At 43.3% G+C, this 24,296-nt stretch overlaps 1 protein-coding gene across 1 annotated transcript in view; it reads right to left on the bottom strand.

The window, feature by feature from the left end:
- Positions 1-24,296, bottom strand: part of LOC120063037 (plasma membrane calcium-transporting ATPase 1-like) — a 168,651-nt gene that overhangs the window by 43,769 nt on the left and 100,586 nt on the right. The window contains exons 14-16 of the mRNA XM_039013157.1: positions 5,365-5,544; positions 5,090-5,177; positions 4,527-4,633 (exon numbers count right to left, since the gene is read on the bottom strand). Of these exons, the coding sequence (XP_038869085.1) occupies positions 4,527-4,633; positions 5,090-5,177; positions 5,365-5,544 (375 nt within the window). The remainder of the gene's footprint in view (positions 1-4,526; positions 4,634-5,089; positions 5,178-5,364; positions 5,545-24,296) is intronic.

Genomic DNA, 24,296 nt, shown 5'->3' with positions numbered 1-24,296 from the left:
TAGAATGCTCTTCTTGCTTTGTCTCTCAGCTCATTCACAGCCCTGTCAAAGCTACCTGTGTTGCTGATATTTAGTCCTAGATATGTGTAGTTTTTGGTGTGTTCTAATAGAACTGTGTACAAATAGAATTTATATTTGTCATCCTGATTTCCGGACCTTTTTTGGAACATCATTATATTTGTTTTTTTTAGGTTAACGGTCAGAGCCCAGGTCTGACAGAACCTGTGAAGACGATCTAGATGCTGCTGTAACCCCTCTTTAGTAGGATACAGCAGCACCAGGTCATCTGCGTACAGCAGACACTTGATTTCAGTGTTGTGTAGGGTGATACCAGGTGGTTCCGATTCTTCTAATGTTTTTGCCAATTCATTAATGTAGATGTTAAATAGTGTTGGACTTATTGGGCAGCCCTGTTTCACTCCCCGTCCCTGAGAGAAGAAGTCTGTTTGCTTGTAGCCAATTTTAACCGCACATTTGTTTTTAGTGTACATTGATTTAATAACATCATATGTTTTCCCTCCAATACCACTTTCTATTAGTTTGTAAAAAAGACATTCGTGCCAAATTGAATCAAATGCTTTCTTGAAATCAACAAAACACGAGTAGATTTTGCCTTTGTTTCAGTTTACTTGTTTGTCAATTAGAGTGTGGAGGTGTAAGTGTGGTCTGTTGTACGATAATTTTTTTGAAATCCAATCTGGCTTCTGCTCAGGATGTTGTGTTCGTCAAGGAAATGGTGTAGTCTGCTATTTATAATACTGCAGAGAATTTTCCACAAGTTGCTGTTAACGCAAATTCCTCTAATTATTTGGGTCAAATTTGTCTCCATTTTTATAGATTGGTGTGATCAATCCCTGGTTCCAAATATCGGGGAAAATACCTGCAGTGAGGATAATGTTGAAGAGTTTGAGTATAGCCAATTTGAATTTGTGGTCTGTATCTGTATTTGATCATTTCATTTAAAATACCATCAGCACCACAGGCCTTTCTGGGTTGGAGAGTGCGTAGTTTTTCCAATAATTCTTCTTCTGTAATTGGAGTATCCACAGGATTCTGATAGTCTTTGACAACTGATTCAAGGATTCATAATTTTTCTTGTATATATTTTTGCTCTGGGCACTGTTATATTGCTGTAGAGGTTTTCAAAGTGATTTCTTCACATATCCCCATTTTGGATAGCCATTTCCTCCTGATGAGGTTTGTTTCTCTCTCAACTCTCTCTCCCTCCCTCCCTCCCTCTCGCAAGCGGCTCTCCATCTCTCCCTCGCATGCGGCTCTCCCTCCCTCCCTCTCTCTCTCGCAAGCGGCTCTCCATCTCTCCCTCGCAAGCGGCTCTCCATCTCTCCCTCGCAAGCGGCTCTCCATCTCTCCCTCGCATGCGGCTCTCCCTCCCTCCCTCTCTCTCTCGCAAGCGGCTCTCCATCTCTCCCTCGCAAGCGGCTCTCCATCTCTCCCTCGCAAGCGGCTCTCCATCTCTCCCTCGCAAGCGGCTCTCCATCTCTCCCTCGCATGCGGCTCTCCCTCCCTCCCTCTCTCTCTCGCAAGCGGCTCTCCATCTCTCCCTCGCAAGCGGCTCTCCATCTCTCCCTCGCAAGCGGCTCTCCATCTCTCCCTCGCAAGCGGCTCTCCCTCCCTCCCTCTCGCAAGCGGCTCTCCATCTCTCCCTCGCATGCGGCTCTCCATCTCTCCCTCGCATGCGGCTCTCCATCTCTCCCTCGCATGCGGCTCTCCCTCCCTCCCTCTCTCTCTCGCAAGCGGCTCTCCATCTCTCCCTCGCAAGCGGCTCTCCATCTCTCCCTCGCATGCGGCTCTCCATCTCTCCCTCGCATGCGGCTCTCCATCTCTCCCTCGCATGCGGCTCTCCCTCCCTCCCTCTCTCTCTCTCTCGCAAGCGGCTCTCCCTCCCTCCCTCTCTCTCTCGCAAGCGGCTCTCCCTCGCAAGAGGCTCTCCCTCTCCCTCAAGCAGCTCTCTCTCTCCCTCAAGCAGCTCTCTCTCTCTCTCTCTCTCTCTCTCAAGCAGCTCTCTCTCTCTCTCTAGCAGCTCTCTCTCTCTCTCAAGCAGCTCTCTCTCTCTCTCTAGCAGCTCTCTCTCTCTCTCTCTATCAGCTCTCTCTCTCTCTCTCAAAAGCAGCTCTCTCTCTCTCTCTCTCTCTCTCTCTCTCAAGCAGCTCTCTCTCTCTCTCAAGCAGCTCTCTCTCTCTCTCAAGCAGCTCTCTCTCTCAAGCAGCTCTCTCTCTCTCTCTCAAGCAGCTCTCTCTCTCTCTCTCAAGCAGCTCTCTCTCTCTCTCTCAAGCAGCTCTCTCTCTCTCTCTCTCTCTCTCTCAAGCAGCTCTCTCTCTCTCTCTCTCTAGCAGCTCTCTCTCTCTCTCTCTCTCTCTCTCTCTCTAGCAGCTCTCTCTCTCTCTCTCTAGCAGCTCTCTCTCTCTCTCTAGCAGCTCTCTCTCTCTCTCTAGCAGCTCTCTCTCTCTCTCTAGCAGCTCTCTCTCTCTCTCTCTAGCAGCTCTCTCTAGCAGTTCTCTCTCTCTCTCTAGCAGCTCTCTCTCTCTCTCTAGCAGCTCTCTCTCTCTCTCTAGCAGCTCTCTCTCTCTCTCTAGCAGCTCTCTCTCTCTCTAGCAGCTCTCTCTCTCTAGCAGCTCTCTCTCTCTAGCAGCTCTCTCTCTCTAGCAGCTCTCTCTCTCAAGCAGCTCTCTCTCTCAAGCAGCTCTCTCTCTCTCTCTCTCGCTCAAGCAGCTCTCTCTCTCTCTCTCTCGCTCAAGCAGCTCTCTCTCTCTCTCTCTCGCTCAAGCAGCTCTCTCTCTCTCTCTCTCAAGCAGCTCTCTCTCTCTCTCTCTCAAGCAGCTCTCTCTCTCTCTCTCTCTCTCTCTCTCTCAAGCAGCTCTCTCTCTCTCTCTCTCTCTCAAGCAGCTCTCTCTCTCTCTCTCTCTCTCAAGCAGCTCTCTCGCTCTCTCAAGCAGCTCTCTCAAGCAGCTCTCTCGCTCTCTCAAGCAGCTCTCTCTCTCTCTCTCTCTCAAGCAGCTCTCTCTCTCTCTCAAGCAGCTCTCTCGCTCTCTCAAGTAGCTCTCTCGCTCTCTCAAGCAGCTCTCTCTCAAGCAGCTCTCTCAAGCAGCTCTCTCAAGCAGCTCTCTCTCTCAAGCAGCTCTCTCAAGCAGCTCTCTCTCTCTCAAGCAGCTCTCTCAAGCAGCTCTCTCTCTCTCAAGCAGCTCTCTCTCTCTCAAGCAGCTCTCTCTCTCTCAAGCAGCTCTCTCAAGCAGCTCTCAAGCAGCTCTCTCAAGCAGCTCTCTCTCTCTCTCTCTCTCTCTCAAGCAGCTCTCTCTCTCTCAAGCAGCTCTCCTGTCTTATCCGGTGTCCTGTGTGCATTTAAGTACGCTCTCTAATTCTCTCCCTCTCTTTCGGAGGACCTGAGCCCTAGGACCATGCCTCAGGACTACCTGGCCTGATGACTCCTTGCTGTCCCCAGTCCACCTGGCCGTGCTGCTGCTCCAATTTCAACTGTTCTGCCTGCAGCTATGGAACCCTGACCTGTTCACCAGACGTGCTACCTGTCCAGACTTGCTGTTTTCAACTCTCTAGAGACAGCAGGAGCGGTAGAGATACTCTGAATGATCGGCTATGAAAAGCCAAATAACATTTACCCCTGAGGTGCTGACCTGTTGCACCCTCGACAGCCACTGTGATTATTATTATTTGACCCTGCTGGTCATCTATGAACATTTGAACATCTTGGCCATGTTCTGTTATAATCTCCACCCGGCACAGCCAGAAGAGGACTGGCCACCCCTCATAGCCTGGTTCCTCTAGGTTTCTTCCTAGGTTCTGGCCTTTCTAGGGAGTTTTTCCTAGCCACCATGCTTCTACACCTGCATTGCTTGCTGTTTGGGGTTTTAGGCTGGGTTTCTGTACAGCAAATTGTGACATCAGCTGATGTAAGAAGGGCTTCATAAATAAATGTGATTGATTGATTGATTCTATGAGCTGGTCTTCCTGGCTGTGGGGTCTCCCCGTTAGCGTGACACAGGCTCGCCGAGGGAGTGTAGTCTGAATGAATGTGAAGTGGACTATATTGGGATGGGATTTAACTGAACCACAAGGGCGACTGCTAATCTGAAACAAGGCTCCTCACAACGACATACTGACACGGGCTGCCAAGCACACAGATAGACAACACAGTATAATTACACATGCGCACTCACACACACACTCACTCTTATTCTGTAACCCCCAAACCCAGAGGTCTTTCTACGAGGGGTGCAGTGTGTGTGTGTGTGTGAATGTAGTGGGGCTTGTCTGGTGATAAGCAGATTTATCCAATCATTACTCCCTCTAATGATTCATTATCCAATTACACAGCCATCTTAAAATGGGGGCACTTGGAGTAAATTGGAGAGTTGCAGAGATGAGGTTTGGACAAAATTAGCTTGTCATGGCTGTTGTGTATTCGTAAATACTTACTAAGTTCTAGTAAAACCGGAAGGATATTAGTGACAAGGGAACCATGAAAACAGACCGAAATGAATAGAGAGTGTTACCATAGCGAATCCGACATCAGCCTTCTTTAGGGCGGGGCCATCGTTAGTTCCGTCGCCTGTCACAGCCACCACCTGTCGTGTCTCGAGGACAGTGCTGTCCATGATACCTGAGGGAGATGAACAAGACCACACCCCTCAGATCTCAGTACACTGGACAGCAGTATACACATTCACTGAGGGAATGGAATTTTGTTGGACGAACATAACTAACAAATGTCGGTCCCCCAATATTTCGAAACGGCCTTTTACCCATTTCATTTGCTTTTTCAGTGACTGAAATTCAGTGTTTTTTTCCCCAGTTAGTCTTCTAGTCAAGAGTCTCCATTTTCATGACCATTATGCCTCACCTGGCCCGTAACTCTCTCTCCACCCCTCCACCACCCCCAACTGAGATGAAACAGGCTAGTCTTTGAAGAAAACTGGGTTGGGCTGAAGGGGATGGCAGTGCTAGAGACCCCTGGGTCCGCTGTGTGTGTGTCGATCACACATGAAAGAGAACACATTTTAGGAAGGAGGAGGGGAGTAAAAACAAGAAAAGGAGAGATGTGACAGCTTTAACCCACCTTTGACCAGAGTGTGTTTGTCAGTGGGAGAGGAGCGAGCCAGCACACGCAGCTTGGGCCACACCTTATCCAGACGCTCTTGCTCCACCTAGAGCACAGGAGGACACAGAGTCAGAGGGACTGAATCTCGAGCAATGAAGAACTTAAACAAATGCATCACTCCCAATGTTAGTACTACTACTACATAATTTAAGTCCCCAAGCCTGTCTCACCTTTAATATATTATAATAAAAGTACCCCTTTCAAAATAAAACAAGTCCTGTGGTGTGTCTCACCTCTCCCTGGTCGTTACGGATCAGCTGGTTGAACTCTTTGCCCTCCAGACACAGGAAGTCCTCACCCGGCAACAGGATGCCACACTTGGTTGCTATGGCGCGGGCAGTGTTGATGTTGTCCCCGGTAACCATGCGCACGGTGATGCCGGCCTTCTGGCACTTGAGGATGGCATCAGGTACCTTTAGGGTAGGGAGGAGAGAGTCATGCCTTGAACATCACTACAAGGACATTGATCAGCCAGTATTCTGTAGTTATATATCCACTTCACAACAACATTCCTTGGTATAGTATCAGTGCTGATCCCAGGCCAGTCTGTGTAAGGTATACGTTTGTATCTGAGTGATTCTGTATGTATATTCCCCTCCACATGTTCCCCACTCCAGGGTTAGTCTCAGTGTCGGATGTTATTTTAGTTTCTCTCTCAGCATGACAATGTGAAGCCCTGACAGCTTTTGCTCATTCAGGCCTGACCTCTCAACCTGCTGTGTATGCGAGTCTCTCTCTCTGTGTGTTTGAGTGAGTGTGTATATGTGTCTGTGCTTGTATGTGAGCTTGCGTGTGAAGTCCTGTGTAATTATCCACCCTCAAGCATGTGATGAGTCACTTCTCATTAGACCAATCAGATTACTTATTTATAGATCATTAGAAACCCCCCACAGTTGTCTGCCTGTCAATCACACCGCTGAACCCCAGCCTGGCACCCCCACCTCCCACCCCTTCTGCCCTCACATAGACCACTAAACATGTAGCTACACTCGTTGCGTAACCCTCTCACACCCCCAAAGTAACAGAGAACCGCAAAGAAAAAATAGAACCTTGACCCACTATGGTGGAATGATCCTTCATACAAACATCCACTCACGCCCTAATGCAGAACAACTCGGGGGCATGATGGACTGATGCGACGTTAGTTGTAATTAACTAGGCTATTCTTTGTCACCGGAGGTGGGGACCACGCATTGAGGACTAGGGTATGTGAACAGTTGGCTAAACTCGTGATTAGGAGTTTGAGCTTGTTGCCATAGGCTTATGAACCAAAATAGTGAAATGACAAACCATCATTTCTTTGTAGTTTACTTTATTGACCATTATGCCAAATGGCTGCCACTGGGCTATATAGCGCAACTTTGCTGTGGTAATTCCAAACATACTATTCCATCTGATGATGTATCAGTTATAGCCTATATAATAAACAGATACTAGCCTACACAGAAAACGCATTGTTTATCTATATGTTTAGTCATGTTATAATCATGAATATGTATAATGCTGGTAATCAGACTTTTGAAATCAGTGGAATGCCCAGTGGAAGAAGAGAGATCATTGCCAAATGTGGAGAGTCAAAAAGAGAACACAGAAGGCTGTTGTATAAAACACCTGTCTCCGGATTACATCTCCAAACTAAAGGGCAACCATGGCATCCATGACAGAGAGGGAGAAGCGTTCATCCATATATACGGGTAAGAGTCTAGCTAAATGATCTGTATGATCTGTGTAGTAATATGATTTGTATCTCAGAGATCCATTTGCATTGCTAGTTATAGCCTAATTAGCTAGCTAGCTAACATTGATCATAGTTGGTTAGCTTTAGACACCTGCAGATTCATGCATGGTAGTAAGAGTTGGGATTGATTTATGGTTGATTGTTTAGCTAGCTGGCTACATGTCTAAACAAAATATTCTACTATGCAAGTAACCATTTCACTGTACTGTTTACACCTTCTGTATCCTGTGCATGTGACAAATAAACTTTGATTATATTTGATATAGTATGTGTTTACCAAAGACGGTAATGTGAAGAACAATATGACCTGCATCAAAGTCAGATTAGGATATAGGCCAAGGACTAAATAAAGTGTATTTTTACTACTACTTCTTACTACAACTCACCACTTTTAGTCTTGAAATCTTTGGTTGTTTACTACACTACCCTATTCACCATGTTTAGCACATGGCCTCACATGTGAATCCTTAAAAGAGATGGGTGGGGCTAAGGCTTAAGAGGATGTGAAGGATGCTGAATGGGGGTAGACAAAGAAGAGCTCTCCAGTAGAGGGCCTCCTGAGTGGCGCAGTAGTCGAAGGCACTGCATCGCAGTGCTTGAGGCATCACTACAGTTTGGAAATCTTCTTAGAGAAGGGCCTTGCCCAGGGAGGTGACCAAGAACCCAATGGTCAATCTGACAGAGCTCCAAAGTTCTTCTGTGGAGATGGTTGTCCTTCTGGAAGGTTCTCCCATCTCTGCAACACTCCACTAAATCAGTCCTTTATGGTAGAGTGGCCAGACGGAAGCCACTCCTCAGTGAAAGACACATGACAGCCCGCTTGGAGTTTTCAGCAGCAGGGCCTAGTGAATCTAGGCAGGATCGAGGGAAAAGTGAAAAGTACAGTGAGATGATGAAAACCTGCTCCAGAGTGCTCAGGACCTCAGGCTGGAGCGAAGGTTCACCTTCCAACAGGACAACGACCCTATGCACACAGCCAAGACAATACAGGAGTGGCTTCGGGACAAGTCTCTGAATGTTCGAGTGGCCCAGCCAGTCTGGACTCGAACATCTCTGGAGAGACCTGAAAATAGCTGTGCAGTGATGTTCCCCATCCAACCTGACAGAGATTGAGAGGATCTGCAGAGAAGAATGGGAGAAACTCCCCAAATACAGGTGTGCAAAGCTTGTAGTGTCATATCCAAGAAGACTCAAGGCGGTATTCACTGTAAACAGTGCTTTCACCAAAGTACTGAGTAAAGGGTCTGAATACTTATCTAAATGTTATATTTCAGTTTATTTATTTTTAATTGCAAAAAAATCTAAAAAAAACATTTTTGCTTTTTCATTATGGGGTAATGTGTGTAGATTGATGAGGGGCAAAAATAATTTAATCTATTTTTAGAATAAGGCTGTAATGTAACAAAATGTGGAAAAAGTCAAGGGGTCAGAATCCTTTCGAATGCATTGTATATGGAAGCTTAAAAATATGAACCTTATAAGATATACTTGGAAGAGGCTAAATCAAGCAAGTCGGATTGAAAACTTTGTGTCCTTTTCTATGGTACCAAAATTTTAAAAAAAAAGTACAGATTGAGGAACGAATTCGATCAGACCATCAGCTATATGGAGGGCTATAAGCTACGACAGACTTTCCACAAGGGCAGGGATATTGGAAATTTAACCTTTTCACATGTGAGTTCCAAATATCTAACTGTTGCCCCAGAGTGAGTTGTTTTATGCATGTGATGTCAGAATGCACTCACTGTTCCAAAATGTGATTGTTACGCAACAGGACAGTTAACACGAGCTGCCTGTTAATTATCTATAGGGTATGTTTCAACTTTTCAATTTCAAATTATTTTCGTACAAATTGTATTTTCTAACAACAGTTTGAATTGAGGTGTGTTCCGCCTCCTCATTAATTCACATAGAAGTAGCCCATTTCAGTGTTGCGGACACTTTATGTTTGAGGCTTTCCTGGACAAATTTCCCTCTTCAAGGAGTGCCATTCCCCATTTTTTCTGCACTTCAAGTATGCAGACATTTGTGCAGTTTCTGGCTGGCACTCGCATTGTTGCATTTTTGTTTTCCTTACAAATAATAACTTTAGACAAGTGTGCATTCCGATCAAAGTAAGTTCCTTATTTTCCGTATATCGTGTTGTCGTTTCTACTGTAGCATACACTATGTACGTACGTACGCACGCATGTATGACTGTTTTATTCATGTTTTGAAGTACTGCTGACAAATAATGCAGTCCAATTATTGCATACATTGTAGTATACTATACAATGGACACCTATGATGTGTGTAAAATACTTTTGGGGTATTTTGTTGTATTGAGTATAATGAGCTAATGCTAAGCTATTTTCCAGCTATGTGTGGCGCCTCGTTTGTTGACATTATACAATGCATTCTGGGTGTCAAGTAAACGTCTGTCAGACCAAAGAAGTTATGAGGTGAAGGAATGGTTCACTTATCTTTTGAGTAAACTTCTGGAAGTGAATGAAGGGAAGTGAATGATCGTAGACTACACACCCCCTTTAACATGCACACACCCCCTTTAACATGCATACTATAAACAAACCAATCTCGTCTTGTCTCCTCTTATTATCTTTGGTTGACGATGGGTAGTTTGCAGCGCGCACAAACTACCCATCGCCGTATTACTTTTGATTTCTAGAAAGTGTTTTGACTCAATTATTTTGATCAATGTTGAGCTCACACGTGATGTGATGAATTATAAAGAGTAATTGCTATTAGCTCATTTATATTGTGGTTTCTGTCAGCTGAGAGTTCTCTAAACATGACCGCTAGTGTTACGTCGATCTTTCCTCAGTTAGTGCTAGGACTAAAGTAGGCTGCATTTTCCGGTTTGAATGATTGTGTATGATGTTGCTACTTCTGTGAATGTCTGAACATTGCATCCAAAAATAAACCGGTCACATTCAAGACAACTTAGTAAGGACTGTGTTTGTGCAAAAAAAAAATCTGTGAAAAAAACAAACTGTGTAGCTAGCTCAAATGCTGACTGTTGCGTCAATCGAAACTGGACATTCTAAATAAACTTTCTAATCACACTGGTTTGAGCGTACGCTGCAGGGACCACTGCAGAATGATCACACCCGTGTGTTGGTACGTCTGAAAAGTTAATCATAGTTAATTGACGGACAGTACATGTATAACGAAAACTAAGGAGTTTATAACAGATTGTGTCTTGCATAATACAGGTTCAGTGGATCCACTGATAGCATAGGATGCCTTTAAGCGTGTCTTTAGGGGCCATTCAATTCCATTTTCATTCCCAAAAACAAGAAAGGATTCGGTCAAGAGAGAAAAGACAGCAGAAATAGAAGAACTTGCATTGCACATCAATGGTGTTGATAAAGGTTCTACAGAAGTACCAAATAGTTTAGACACAAAACAAAAGGAGTTTGAGCAACGTATTCAAGAAAGATCTGGTTTCATTTATATAATAACCTAGCAAATTGGATGGAGAACTGTGAAAAAAAAAATTCTATTACCTTCAACATACAAATGTGATCAAGAAGAACCTACAGAAAATAGTTAAAAATGATGAAAACATTATCTCACCAAAGGACATTTTGAATGAAGCAGCAACATATTTTTTACTCATGTTTTCCTTTCAAGTTCTTCTAACCTCGAAGTGTTGTGATATTAATCTGCAACACATAAAAAAAAATATTGCGAAGGACAAATTACAAAGGACAAACTACGGTTGGCAATTGACTCCTTTCAGACTTGGAAAACCCCTGGCCTTGATGGCATTCCAATAGAAATATATATCAAACATTTTATGAATTATTCAGATCCAGTAACAGCATGTTTTAATTATTCATACATAAATGGTCAAATGCCTGACACACACAAATAAGGGTTGATTACTCTCCTACTGAAACAGGAGCCGGGGGGACAGTATAAAGACCCAATCTCACAAAAAAGTGAAGCCCCTCCCCCATCAATGTTACGATGCAAAGATATTGGCTAAATGTATTGCTCATAGAATTAAAAAAGTCTTACTGGATATTATTCATTATGATCAGACAGGATTCTTAAAAGGAAGACATACTGTATTGGAGATAGTTCTCAATTATTTCTAATAATTGCCTAATGCTATGAGAATGTAGGGAAACCAGGCATAATCTTTATAACAGATTTTTGAGAAAGCATTCGATAAAGTACGGCTATAATGTATTTATAAGTGCCTGAATTATTACATTTTTGGAGAATCTCCTGTAAAATGGATAAAAGACATGTATAACACTCCTTTATGTAAAATTAGAAATAATGGTTATTTCTCAGCAAATTAGGAATTGTTAAGAGGTGTAAAACAGGGTTGCCCTCTTTCACCATACTTGATTGTTATGGCCAATGAACTGTTAGCTATAAAAATCAGATCCAATTATAAAATGAAAGAGTATTAACTTATGCTGAGGATTCAAGAGTCCACAATCTTCAACCCTGACCAGTCTTATTGAGGACCTGGATAATTTCTCCAATTTATCTGGATTAAAATCCAAATATGTATGATAACTGTACTATATTACGGATTGGGTCTCTAAAAGACAAGCTTTAAATTGCAATGTGGTCTCCAGATTAAATGGGCGGATGGTGCAGTTGATGTGCTTGGTGTACATGTTCCTGAAAAGTTGAATGATCTTTCAACTATCAATTTTGACAGAATAGATAGGATCTTTAAACCATGGAAAGGGAAAGATCTGTTCATCTATGGGAAAATGACACTGATTAAGTCTCTAGTGATATCACAGTTTACATCTCTATTCATGGCTCTACCAACTCCAGGAGAATATTTTTTCAAGAGTATTTCATTTTATTTGGAATGGAAATCCAGATAAAGTAAAATGAGTATTTTTATGAGTTGAGGGCTAAAACGAATAAATATCCAGACATTCAACCTCTCTCTTAAAGCTTATATTATACTGAAACTATATCTAAATCCAAACTGGTTTTCCAGGAGGAGACTAAGTGCCACATCCGATGTTTAAAAGGGGGCTCTTTGCTGTTATATAGATTAAAACTATCAATTTCCAGTGGATTGGAACCCTGTTTAAAGTATTCTTATTTTAAAATGAAGGTATACAGAGTTTTCTAAAATTACAATTTATCCTCCAGAAGAGGCAGAATCTACACTACCCTACAAAAGTTTGGGGTCACTTAGAAATGTCCTTGTTTTTGAAAGAAAAGCAAAAAAATGTGTCCATTAAAATAACATAACATTTATCAGAAATACAGTGTAGACATTGTTAATGTTGTAAATGACTTTTACAGCTGGAAACGGCAGATTTTTTAAATGGAATATCTACATAGGCGTACAGAGGCCCATTATAAGCAACCATCACTCCTGTGTTCCAATAGCACACTGTGTTAGCTAATCCAAGTTTATCATTTTAAAAGGCTAATTGATCATTAGAAAACCCTATTGCAATTATGTTAGCACAGCTGAAAACTGTTGTGCTGATTAAAAAAGCAATAAAATTGGCCTTCTTTAGACTAGTTGAGTATCTGAAGCATTGTGGGTTCGATTACAGGATCAAAATGGCCAGAAACAAAGATCTTTCTTCTGAAACTCGTCAGTCTATTCTTGTCCTGAGAAATGAAGGCTATTCCATGCGAGAAATTGCCAAGAAACTGAAGATCTCGTACAACGCTTTGTACTACTCCCTTCACAGCAAACTGGCTCTAACCAGAATAGAAAGGAGTGGGAGGCCCCGGTGCACAACTGAGCAAGAAGACAAGTACATTAGAGTGTCTAGTTTGAGAAACAGATGCCTCACAAGTCCTCAACTGTCAGCTTCATTAAATAGTACCCGCAAAACACCAGTCTCAACGTCAACAGTGAAGAGGCAACTCCGGGATGCTGGCCTTCTAGGCTGAGTTGCAAAGAAAAAGTCATCTCAGACTGGACAAAACAAATTAAGATGATGATGGGCAAAAGAACAGACACTGGGCAGAGGAACTCTGCCTAGAAGGCCAGCATCCCGGAGTCGCCTCTTCATGGTTGACGTTGAGACTGGTGTTTTGCGGGTACTATTTAATGAAGCTGACAGATTAAGGACTTGTGAGGCGTCTGTTTCTATTTCTAAGTGACCACAAACTTTTGAACGGTAGTGTATATTACAGCAAATAATATGGCTAAACGCCAATGTACAGAGAGAGATGTATAAGAAAGGTATGTTTATGAATGACATTGTAAACAACGACGGTATACAACCAATTCATTCAGGTGTACGGAAAAATATAACCAACTCATCGCAGCTCTGACACAAAAATGGAAAATGCAATGAATTAGTTAAAAATCCTAAATCCTTAAAATCACTCATGTAAATTGTAAAGTGTATCAGTTTCACTTACGGTCAAGAGTGTTGACAACTATGCCGCATAAATTTCAAGATAGTTGTCACAATACCATGGCATTGGGTTCATGAACTGATAGATCAATTGATGCATCAATTCGTTCTTTTCAATTTAAGCTATTATAAAAACTTCTCGCCCCACATGATCATTAGAGCATCTCTTTTGGTACTGTCCATCAGGAGCTTGTTTTTGGAGTCAGGTCCAGGAATGGTTATGCCATAATATCAGGGTAAGGTTGACCTTCAAACTGTATTGCTGAGGGATTTGAAGGACCACACAGTCAATAGGAAATATAATTGTGCTCTTGGCTAAATTGTTTATTTTTGGGGCAATTTCGTCAGAAATGCTGCAGACTGGGAGGTTCAAGTCCCTAGTGAGACACCATGGGAGAATGGCGGGATGAATTGCGATAGGAAATGGTAGAATGACTTACTGGGGAATATGGGTTGATCTGTAGCTGTCTGAAGGGTGGAATTGATGAGTGTTGGAATAATTATATACACAAATGTACAGTGTAAATGTTTGAGGTCCTCCAATCAGGGGAAAGGGTGGGAATGGGATTATTGTATGCTTTGCGTTTCGCTATTTATGTTTTGTGGTTTGGTTTCATGCTGTGAGAGGTGTGTGTGTGTGCTGGTCCTGGTAGTTATGGGTGCGCTCCACCCGGGCGTCGGGCGGTGCTTGGTTTTTCCAGCCTTTGGAAAATCCCTTTGGGCAAGGGCCTTGCTGGTGTCTCGGGGCGGTGGGGGCGAGCGCACCATCTGACCAGAGCACCCACTGATTGGAGCAGCCATTTTTATTGTCTGTATTGTATTATTGCTTGAAAAAAGAAATATATATATATAAAATTCAAAAACCAACGCACGGACCTACGATCACTAACTCTCCAATGTTCCACATATCAGGCCTTTAGTCGAAACCATGATAACATCCCCGATACTTTGCATTTTCCCTCAGTAATGCATTTGAATAATAAAACGACACAGGTGTCCTTTCCTCATTTATCATGGAAATGAAGTGTTCCTCATCTCCATAATTAATGGATGATATTAGTAAATCTTCTACATACCAGCAGCTCAGAGACGCTGCTGTCATGAAAGATCAGCACAAAAGTGCACAGCCATTATACTGGCTGCTACTGTACGGTATCTTTCATCTAGCAGCTAGCCGCCCTTTCCTTCCAACCCTATTGGGAAATAGTCAGTCACCCACTGGCTACGAAGCTATTTCCATCCACTCTTATCTGCTGCTGCTTGACATTCAAAACTCTAATGACTATCAGTCAGTCACGTGAAGAACACAGCAAGTGGCGGTTGGGCGGAGCAAGGAACTAGCTAATATGTCACAGTCACACTCTCAAAAATGGCTATATTAGATTTACATAATGCTGTTTTCACCAAAGTTCAATGGGTTCGGCACACTGTCTGCCATATTGGCACCAAATGCTCTGTGATATTACATTTGAATTCTAATTATCAGGCTTACGGGCAATATGGCTCTGGCTGGAGCTATAGAGAAGACTTTTTAGGAGACAACAGGGACATTTCAGTCCTCTAGGGCCGCAGTGGAGTGAGGTGGTGTGTTCAGCTGGGGGGCATCCTAATAAAATACTAGGGCTTCACTGAATGGGCTTCACTTACATGTATGTGCGTGTGTGTGTGTGTGTGTGTGTGTGAGAGAGAGCGAGAGAGACTGTGTGTATGTCTGTGTGTGAGACTGTACGCATGTGTCTGTGCGTGCAGATGAGCTTTTCCATCATACTGGCTGCTTGCAGTTATCGTAGCAAAGCAGAACTTGGATCACTGCATCACTGGTTTTATAACATTGATTTGAACATTTTGATTTGATACATTGTTAATATCAGTGTCATATGCCTCAGTAAGCAATTATAGTGCCTGTAACTGTATTTAGACATAGCCTATTTAAAACAAGTTGTGGTTTCGTTTTGATTATAATTTTAGGCCTCATCAATAGTGACTTTAATCGTGCTTATTGACAACGTTTGGCATGTCCACGGAACAAAAGTGATCCATACTGTTCCGGAACAGAACCGTTCTTTTAAAAGCATGGCAACCGGTTAATAATGTTATTTTACGTTCCAGGTATTTGTTTCTAGTCCCACAACAAAATGCAACAAAGTGCCTATGCAAAGTGTATTTAGGCTACCTGCCCCTCCCCCCTCCGAATCATAGGCTACTTTACTGACATTACAAGCTTGATTCAGAAGATAGGGAGAGATATGTTTTATTAGCTAGAGAAGAATGGATAAACGCTTGTTAATGATACTATAGGGCTAGTTATCATGTTTCATTTCGTTGGATTTATTAACTACAAAAAAATAAGGCGTGTTTTTAACACTGGTGCCACTGCACACACAAGCGTGTTAGCTAGTTCAAAGGACGTTCAAATACTAAGGCAACAGACTATGGAGGGTTTTACGCATATCCAAACTTTTCACAGAAGCTGGACAAAGATCTAATATAAAGAGAAAGGGAGAATATCCACTCACTGCTCCCAAATAGGTTTTATAAACATTATGGAACCATCTTTCAGAATGCATTAACACATTCTCATCATAAAGCTAGGACTGAATTATTCTAAGAAATGTGCAACACATGTTGAATTAAACTGTCTCCCTCTAATATTGAATATCTTACTCCTTCCACAGCCAAGAGACTCAAACTAATCTTTAGGCTTCTTATAATCTTCTTTCCTCTCCTCTCCCCTCTTTCACTGTCTTATCCATCCCCCTTCTCTCCTTTATTCCCTCTCATCTATTCCCTCTCCTCTCCTTTATTCCCTCTCCTCAAATTAAACGAGAAACAAGCAATATGTATTTTTTTTTTATATATCTTTTTTTTAAACAAAAACAATATTTCTTAGTAGGTTGGGGTCAGAAGTATGATATCATAAAATCTGCAGGATAAAAAAAAGACTTGAATCAGCTTTCGTTATTGTAGCCTAGGCCCAGAGTAAAGGAGGGAGGGCTTGGTTTTCAGTCATGTGAAATGGAAAACGAGCAATTGTTACAAGAAAATGACTTCTAAATACAAGGGTCACCATCATCATCTCATCTCTTGTTCCATGATGGGCATATGGACACATGCAGCCAACATGGAGTTTTTCTTTTTTACGCACATCCAAAACGGGAGCTTGCAAAAATAATGTAGGCCTACAATACAGCGATAAAAATGGGATGTCCGCTGTTTTGCTGCTCCCAAACTTGATCTTTTAATAAAGCATTGGTGATTAAAGGGATAATCCACCCCAAAACACTAATTCCTATGATTACCAATGCTAAAAGGTGCTCTGTGCAGGTATCGCTCTGCCATTTCCTGGTTGCTAAAATTCGAATAGTTCGCCAAATTTCAGTTTAAGCAAGTACAGTACAGAGTATCATTGTACCATCTAAACCGCTGTGAAATATATTTTCCATAACCAAAACTATTGTATGTTCAGCTGTTTGACGCTGGTGTCCAAAACCGAAAGTAAAAAAGACAAAAACAAAACTTAAGAACGGGAAGCATAGAAACAGTGCACATAGAACAGATCTACCAGTTCTTAGACTTGCTTTCAATGCAAATGACTGTGATTTTGGTCAGGTCAGCCAAAATTGCAGCTTTATATTGCAGCTTTAAACAAACTTTTTTGTGAATTATCATTACAACAAGGATGGTAGCAACATGTGAAAATCATTGTGGGAATCTGTTGCAGCTCAATTTGATTACAAAACCTACAATGCAATGCTCTCTCGCTGGGCTGGCTGGCTAACTAGCTAGCAAAAGTAGCTACACTAGGGTGACCATACAGTCCCTGTTTTTGGTGGCCTGTCCCTGACTGGAGATGTACCCGGAAATGTCCCCGTTTTTAACTGTGTGTTCAAAACAGACCGCAAAGTGAAATAATATTTTACGTGGCAAGAAAGACCAGGCAACAGAGCCTACCGGTTGACTTCTCAATCACGTTGTGCTTGTTTTGGCCAACAGAGGGGGCTGCTCGCTATAGCGGCTTCATTCCCTCTTCTTCTTCTACTACTAACTACTTATTCGCGCTAGTTTTAGAGAAAACTGCTGTGGAAAACTTGGCCAGAAGCTATTAAGTGTCAAGTGAATCCACAACATCACCACAAATGTCTTTTCAAGCCAGGTAAGTTACAATCATTTGAGATACTAGCTAGTGATGTTATGTCACAATTTATTATATAGATAGATTATCTTCTTTATAAGGTTTTAAATAAGTTATACTAGCTAACGTTAGTCTACATAGCTAAGTTAGCTAGCTACTGTCATGGTAGCTAGGTTATGATTATATTAAATTAATGGATAACATTAGCATAATGTTTTCTGTTAGCGAGTGGAGAGGAAGGAGAGGAGGAAGACTGGATAGGAAGAAGAGTGAAAGAGATAGAGGAGAAAAGGTAAAAATATTATTACAGAGCCTGCCAATTTATTAGTCCAAGCAATGTTTTTGAGATTACATTTTAAAATGAGTCAAGCAATGGGAATCTGTTAACCAAAGTATTTTATCTAATAGTGTACTATTTATTATTACAGATTGGAGAAGAAGGAGAAGAAGAGAGTGAGAAGGAACAATTAAGGGAGTAAAAAGAGTGAAGCGAGGAGAGTGTAGAAGAGTGAGGTGGAAAGGTAAAGAGAAGGAAAGGAAGAAAGCGCAGGAAGACGAGCAAAGACAAGAGGAGAAAGATTGGAGGAGAAGAAAAAGTTGAGAGCAAGAAGAGTGACAAGGAGAGAAGAAGAGCAGACAGAGGAGGTACAATAGCTCTTTCCAAGAAACGGAAATGCCACTTTACTGACAACATGAAAGAATTTCCATTTATACGCTCAGGTCAAGAATGGTTCACTGCACCCTTTGTAATTCCTCTTTTTCAATTGGCAGCGGGGGAAGAACGGCAGTGGTAGAACATTAACAGATGAAAAAGCATAAAGCCTCTCTGATTGTCCGTGTTGGTATGCCCTCTGTCACCACATTCTTCAAGAAGGTAGAGCCTTCCCAAGAAGAATATGATTTAGCTGTGCAGGAGGGTGTCTTTGCATACCACACGATGCAACACAATCATAGTTACAGATCTATGGACTGCACAGCACAACTGACACGGAATATTTAGATCCGGTTGAATTTGTGTCCCTGTCCATTTATGCGTCAAATCATAGACATGTAAAGCTGCTGACAATAGTAGTCAGATACATGATGGCAGCACATCTATGGAAACAAAACTGCTTGATTTTGTTGAATTGAAAGGAGAAACAGCAGAGGAAATTGCAGCGGAGGTCCTGGTGGTCATCCAAAAATGTAACCTGGAAAACATTCTCTGCTGACAACAAATACCAACTTTGGAGGACTGAATAGGCTGGGGAGGTTGAATGTCCATACCAAAGTTAAAAATGCTCTGCAGCGGGAGGTGATTGACTTAGGTTGTCCTGCCCACATCATTCATTACACAGCCAGAACAGATTTGCATATGATTCCCCTTGATGGTGAGTACCTGCTTAAAGATATTTTCATATTTTTATATTTTCACCATCAGAGTAGAAAGACTGAAGAGCTTTTGTGAGTTTGTTGGCCAGGAGTACCATAACATTTTATTACACAGCAATGTTCGCTGGATGTCCATGCTCCCTGCTGTAGAAAGAGTGCTGAAAAGGTATGTGCCATTGAAATCCTTTTTTCTTTCTGAAGACAAAAGCCCTGTTGTCCTGCGAACAATGTTCGAAGATCCACTGACTGAACTTTGCCTGGCCTTTGCCTGGCCTAAGAAACATTGAGGCAAAATTGACTGCAAGACGTGATGAAAACTTCATTCCAGTTTTGGTCAGAGGACTTCTGAGAGAGCTAGAGGAAAATGGAGCCATGTCTAAAGAGAGCTTCTCAAAACATCCCACTCATTCGTCACTACGGCTGTGAACTACTTGCAAGAAAATATTTACATTGTCTCTGTTTAAAAAGGCAACCTCAGCATGAAGAGATCCAGAAGGCAGCAGGTACACTGCAGGAAAAATGCTCCAATGTGACCATCAATGAGGATGCTTTGTGTGACGAGGTTACTGGCCTGCAAGAGTTCCTAAAGGGGGGATCGCTTGAAAAATGGATAACATCTGAGACACCGCTTAGTCAGAGATGGAGCACCGTGGTTACCCACTTCAAAGAGAACGACATCCCACACACTAACCTGGCTAGATTAGCATCTGTTGTCTTGTGCTTACCTGGAAGCACATTTGAGAGAACACTCTCTCCAGTCGAGAGAGTGTTCTCTCAAATGAATGATCTATGGACAGCAGCAAGAAATAGGTTCACTGTTCCTACCATCAAGGCCATGCTTATTGTGAAGACAAAATTCATCCTCCCCTGCCAGGAGTTCATGGAGAAGCTGGCCAAAGACAGAGCAATCCTGAAGAAGATACATTCTTCTTCTGAGAAATATGCAGATTAGGTTGGTATAAGTATATTATGTAGTTACCAATCTCCTCATCATCTTATTTCTTTATTATGTTATTAAGTATTTCACATATACTATTGTCTCTGTTTTTTAAAATTTGCTCATGTTCTCTTCTGCTCTTATTCTAACCAGACTACCAGGACCCCTGAATGGCTGTTCAGATCGGACAGTTCTGTCTTGTCTGTAGTGTTTCTGTAATATAGTTGTTTTCTCTGTCTATCAGTGTGCATGTTAGACTAAATACATGAAACCAGGAATTGTCCCCCTTTTTTTTTTATTTCATAGATAATAACATTGGATATTTTAATGACATATTGACCGCCGAACTGGAAATGTTCCCGGTTTTCATTTCAGAAATTTGGTCACCTTAAGCTACACACAATAATACCAAAGTCAATACCAGCATGTGAAGTAGCTTGCTAGCTGTAAAATCGCCAAAACAAACTGCGCTATATACTTAGGATTCTCTCACAGAGTTCAACTCACAGTTGCTATGGCAACACCAGCCCTTTCCCACATTTCTCACAGACACACTTCTTTTTATTGGTGAGTCTGAGATATGGCTTTTTCTTTGCAACTCTGCCTAGGAGGCCAGCATGCCGGAGTCGCCTATTCACTGTTGACGTTGAGAATGGTGTTTTGCGGGTACTATTTAATGAAGCTGACTGTTGAGGACTTGTGAGGCATCTGTTTCTCAAACTAGACACTCTAATGTACTTGTCTTCTTGCTCAGTTGTGCACCGGGGCCTCCCACTCCTCTTTCTATTCTGGTTAGAGCCAGTTTGCGCTGTTCTGTGAAGGGAGTACTACACAGCGTTGTATGAGATCTTCAGTTTCTTGGCAATTTCTCGCATGGAATAGCCTTCATTTCTCAGAACAAGAATAGACTGACGAGTTTCAGAAGAAAGTTATTTGTTTCTGGCCATTTTGATCCTGTAATCGAACCCACAAATGCTGATGCTCCAGATACTCAACTAGTCTAAAGGTCCGTTTTATTGCTTCTTTAATCAGAACAACAGTTTTCAGCTGTGCTAACATAATTGCAAAAGGGTTTTCTAATGTTCAATTAGCCTTTTAAAATGATACACTTGGATTATTATTGAACTTCCGGGTTGGAGCGAGTAGTCGCACTTCGCTTCGCTCCACAGGTAATATTACATTTCATTACAGTACAACGGTTTGATTTGTTTGATCTTAGCAATTTTTCTTAGCTAGCTACATAGCCGTCTTTGTATCAAAGATAATTGTGTAGTTTAGAGTAATTATCGAGGTTAGCTAGCCAGCTATTTTCGTCCTTCTAACGTAGTCAACACTGCTAGCTAGCCAGCTAGCCAACTTCTACCGAATAGCAGCACTGTAGAAACTATTACATTACAACGGAACGACTTGATTAGTGTAGTGTTAGCTAGCTACATAGTTGTCTTTGCTGTCTTTGTATCTAAGATAATTGTGTAGTTTAGAGTAATTATCGAGGTTAGCTAGCCAGCTATTTTCGTCCGCCGCGCCGCGCCACCGTTCTCCTACTAAGTCAACAACTGCTAGCTAGCTAGTCAACTTCTACCGACTAGCAGCACTGTAGAAACTAATAATACATTACAACGGAACGATTTGATTAGTGTAGTGTTAGCTAGCTACATAGTTGTCTTTGCTGTCTTTGTATCTAAGATAATTGTGTAGTTTAGAGTAATTATCGAGGTTAGCTAGCCAGCTATTTTCGTCGCCGCGCCACCGTTCTCCTACCTATTCAACAACTGCTAGCTAGCTAGTCAACTTCTACCGACTAGCAGCACTGTAGAAACTAATAATACATTACAACGGAACGATTTGATTAGTGTAGTGTTAGCTAGATACATAGTTGTCTTTGCTGTCTTTGTATCTAAGATAATTGTGTAGTTTAGAGTAATTATCGAGGTTATCGAGGTTACCTAGCCAGTTAGAGGTTACCTAGCCAGCTACACTTTCAAACAAAGTCAACAACGCAGCCACTGCTAGCTAGCCTACTTCACCAGCCAGCAGTACTGTATCATTTTAATCATTTTAGTCAATAAGATTTTTGCAACGTAAGCTTAACTTTCTGAACATTCGAGACGTGTAGTCCACTTGTCATTCCAATCTCCTTTGCATTAGCGTAGCCTCTTCTGTAGCCTGTCAACTATGTGTCTGTCTATCCCTGTTCTCTCCTCTCTGCACAGACCATACAAACGCTTCACACCGCGTGGCCGCTGCCACTCTAACCTGGTGGTCCCAGCGCGCACGACCCACGTGGAGTTCCAGGTCTCCGGCAGCCTCTGGAACTGCCGATCTGCGGCCGACAAGGCAGAGTTCATCTCAGCCTATGCTTCCCTCCAGTCCCTCAACTTCTTGGCACTGACGGAAACATGGAGTACCACAGATAACACTGCTACTCCTACTGCTCTCTCCTCGTCTGCCCACGTGTTCTCGCACACCCCGAGAGCTTCTGGTCAGCGGGGTGGTGGCACTGGGATCCTCATCTCTCCCAAGTGGACATTCTCTCTTTCTCCCCTGACCCATCTGTCTATCGCCTCCTTTGAATTCCATGCTGTCACAGTTACCAGCCCTTTCAAGCTTAACATCCTTATCATTTATCGCCCTCCAGGTTCCCTTGGAGAGTTCATCAATGAGCTTGACGCCTTGATAAGTTCCTTTCCTGAGGATGGCTCACCTCTCACAGTTCTGGGTGACTTTAACCTCCCCACGTCTACCTTTGACTCATTCCTCTCTGCCTCCTTCTTTCCACTCCTCTCCTCTTTTGACCTCACCCTCTCACCTTCCCCCCCTACTCACAAGGCAGGCAATACGCTTGACCTCATCTTTACTAGATGCTGTTCTTCCACTAATCTCATTGCAACTCCCCTCCAAGTCTCCGACCACTACCTTGTATCCTTTTCCCTCTCGCTCTCATCCAACACTTCCCACTCTGCCCCTACTCGGATGGTATCGCGCCGTCCCAACCTTCGCTCTCTCTCCCCCGCTACTCTCTCCTCTTCCATCCTATCATCTCTTCCCTCTGCTCAAACCATCTCCTGATTCTGCCTCCTCAACCCTCCTCTCCTCCCTTTCTGCATCCTTTGACTCTCTATGTCCCCTATCCTCCAGGCCGGCTCGGTCCTCCCCTCCTGCTCCGTGGCTCGACGACTCATTGCGAGCTCACAGAACAGGGCTCCGGGCAGCCGAGCGGAAATGGAGGAAAACTCGCCTCCCTGCGGACCTGGCATCCTTTCACTCCCTCCTCTCTACATTTTCCTCTTCTGTCTCTGCTGCTAAAGCCACTTTCTACCACTCTAAATTCCAAGCATCTGCCTCTAACCCTAGGAAGCTCTTTGCCACCTTCTCCTCCCTCCTGAATCCTCCTCCCCCTCCCCCCCCCTCCTCCCTCTCTGCGGATGACTTCGTCAACCATTTTGAAAAGAAGGTCGACGACATCCGATCCTCGTTTGCTAAGTCAAACGACACCGCTGGTTCTGCTCACACTGCCCTACCCTGTGCTTTGACCTCTTTCTCCCCTCTCTCTCCAGATGAAATCTCGCGTCTTGTGACGGCCGGCCACCCAACAACCTGCCCGCTTGACCCTATCCCCTCCTCTCTTCTCCAGACCATTTCCGGAGACCTTCTCCCTTACCTCACCTCGCTCATCAACTCATCCTTGACCGCTGGCTACGTCCCTTCCGTCTTCAAGAGAGCGAGAGTTGCACCCCTTCTGAAAAAACCTACACTCGATCCCTCCGATGTCAACAACTACAGACCAGTATCTCTTCTTTCTTTTCTCTCCAAAACTCTTGAACGTGCCGTCCTTGGCCAGCTCTCCTGCTATCTCTCTCAGAATGACCTTCTTGATCCAAATCAGTCAGGTTTCAAGACTAGTCATTCAACTGAGACTGCTCTTCTCTGTGTCACGGAGGCGCTCCGCACTGCTAAAGCTAACTCTCTCTCCTCTGCTCTCATCCTTCTAGACCTATCGGCTGCCTTTGATACTGTGAACCATCAGATCCTCCTCTCCACCCTCTCCGAGTTGGGCATCTCCGGCGCGGCCCACGCTTGGATTGCATCCTACCTGACAGGTCGCTCCTACCAGGTGGCGTGGCGAGAATCTGTGTCAGCACCACGTGCTCTTACCACTGGTGTCCCCCAGGGCTCTGTTCTAGGCCCTCTCCTATTCTCGCTATACACCAAGTCACTTGGCTCTGTCATATCCTCACATGGTCTCTCCTATCATTGCTATGCAGACGACACACAATTAATCTTCTCCTTTCCCCCTTCTGATAACCAGGTGGCGAATCGCATCTCTGCATGTCTGGCAGACATATCAGTGTGGATGACGGATCACCACCTCAAGCTGAACCTCGGCAAGATGGAGCTGCTCTTCCTCCCGGGGAAGGACTGCCCGTTCCATGATCTCGCCATCACGGTTGACAACTCCATTATGTCCTCCTCCCAGAGTGCTAAGAACCTTGGCGTGATCCTGGACAACACCCTGTCGTTCTCAACTAACATCAAGGCGGTGACCCGTTCCTGTAGGTTCATGCTCTACAACATTCGCAGAGTACGACCCTGCCTCACACAGGAAGCGGCGCAGG

This window comes from Salvelinus namaycush, chromosome 2, assembly GCF_016432855.1.
Source record: "Salvelinus namaycush isolate Seneca chromosome 2, SaNama_1.0, whole genome shotgun sequence".
NCBI lineage: Eukaryota > Metazoa > Chordata > Actinopteri > Salmoniformes > Salmonidae > Salvelinus > Salvelinus namaycush.
This window is presented reverse-complemented; position numbering and strand designations above follow the sequence as displayed.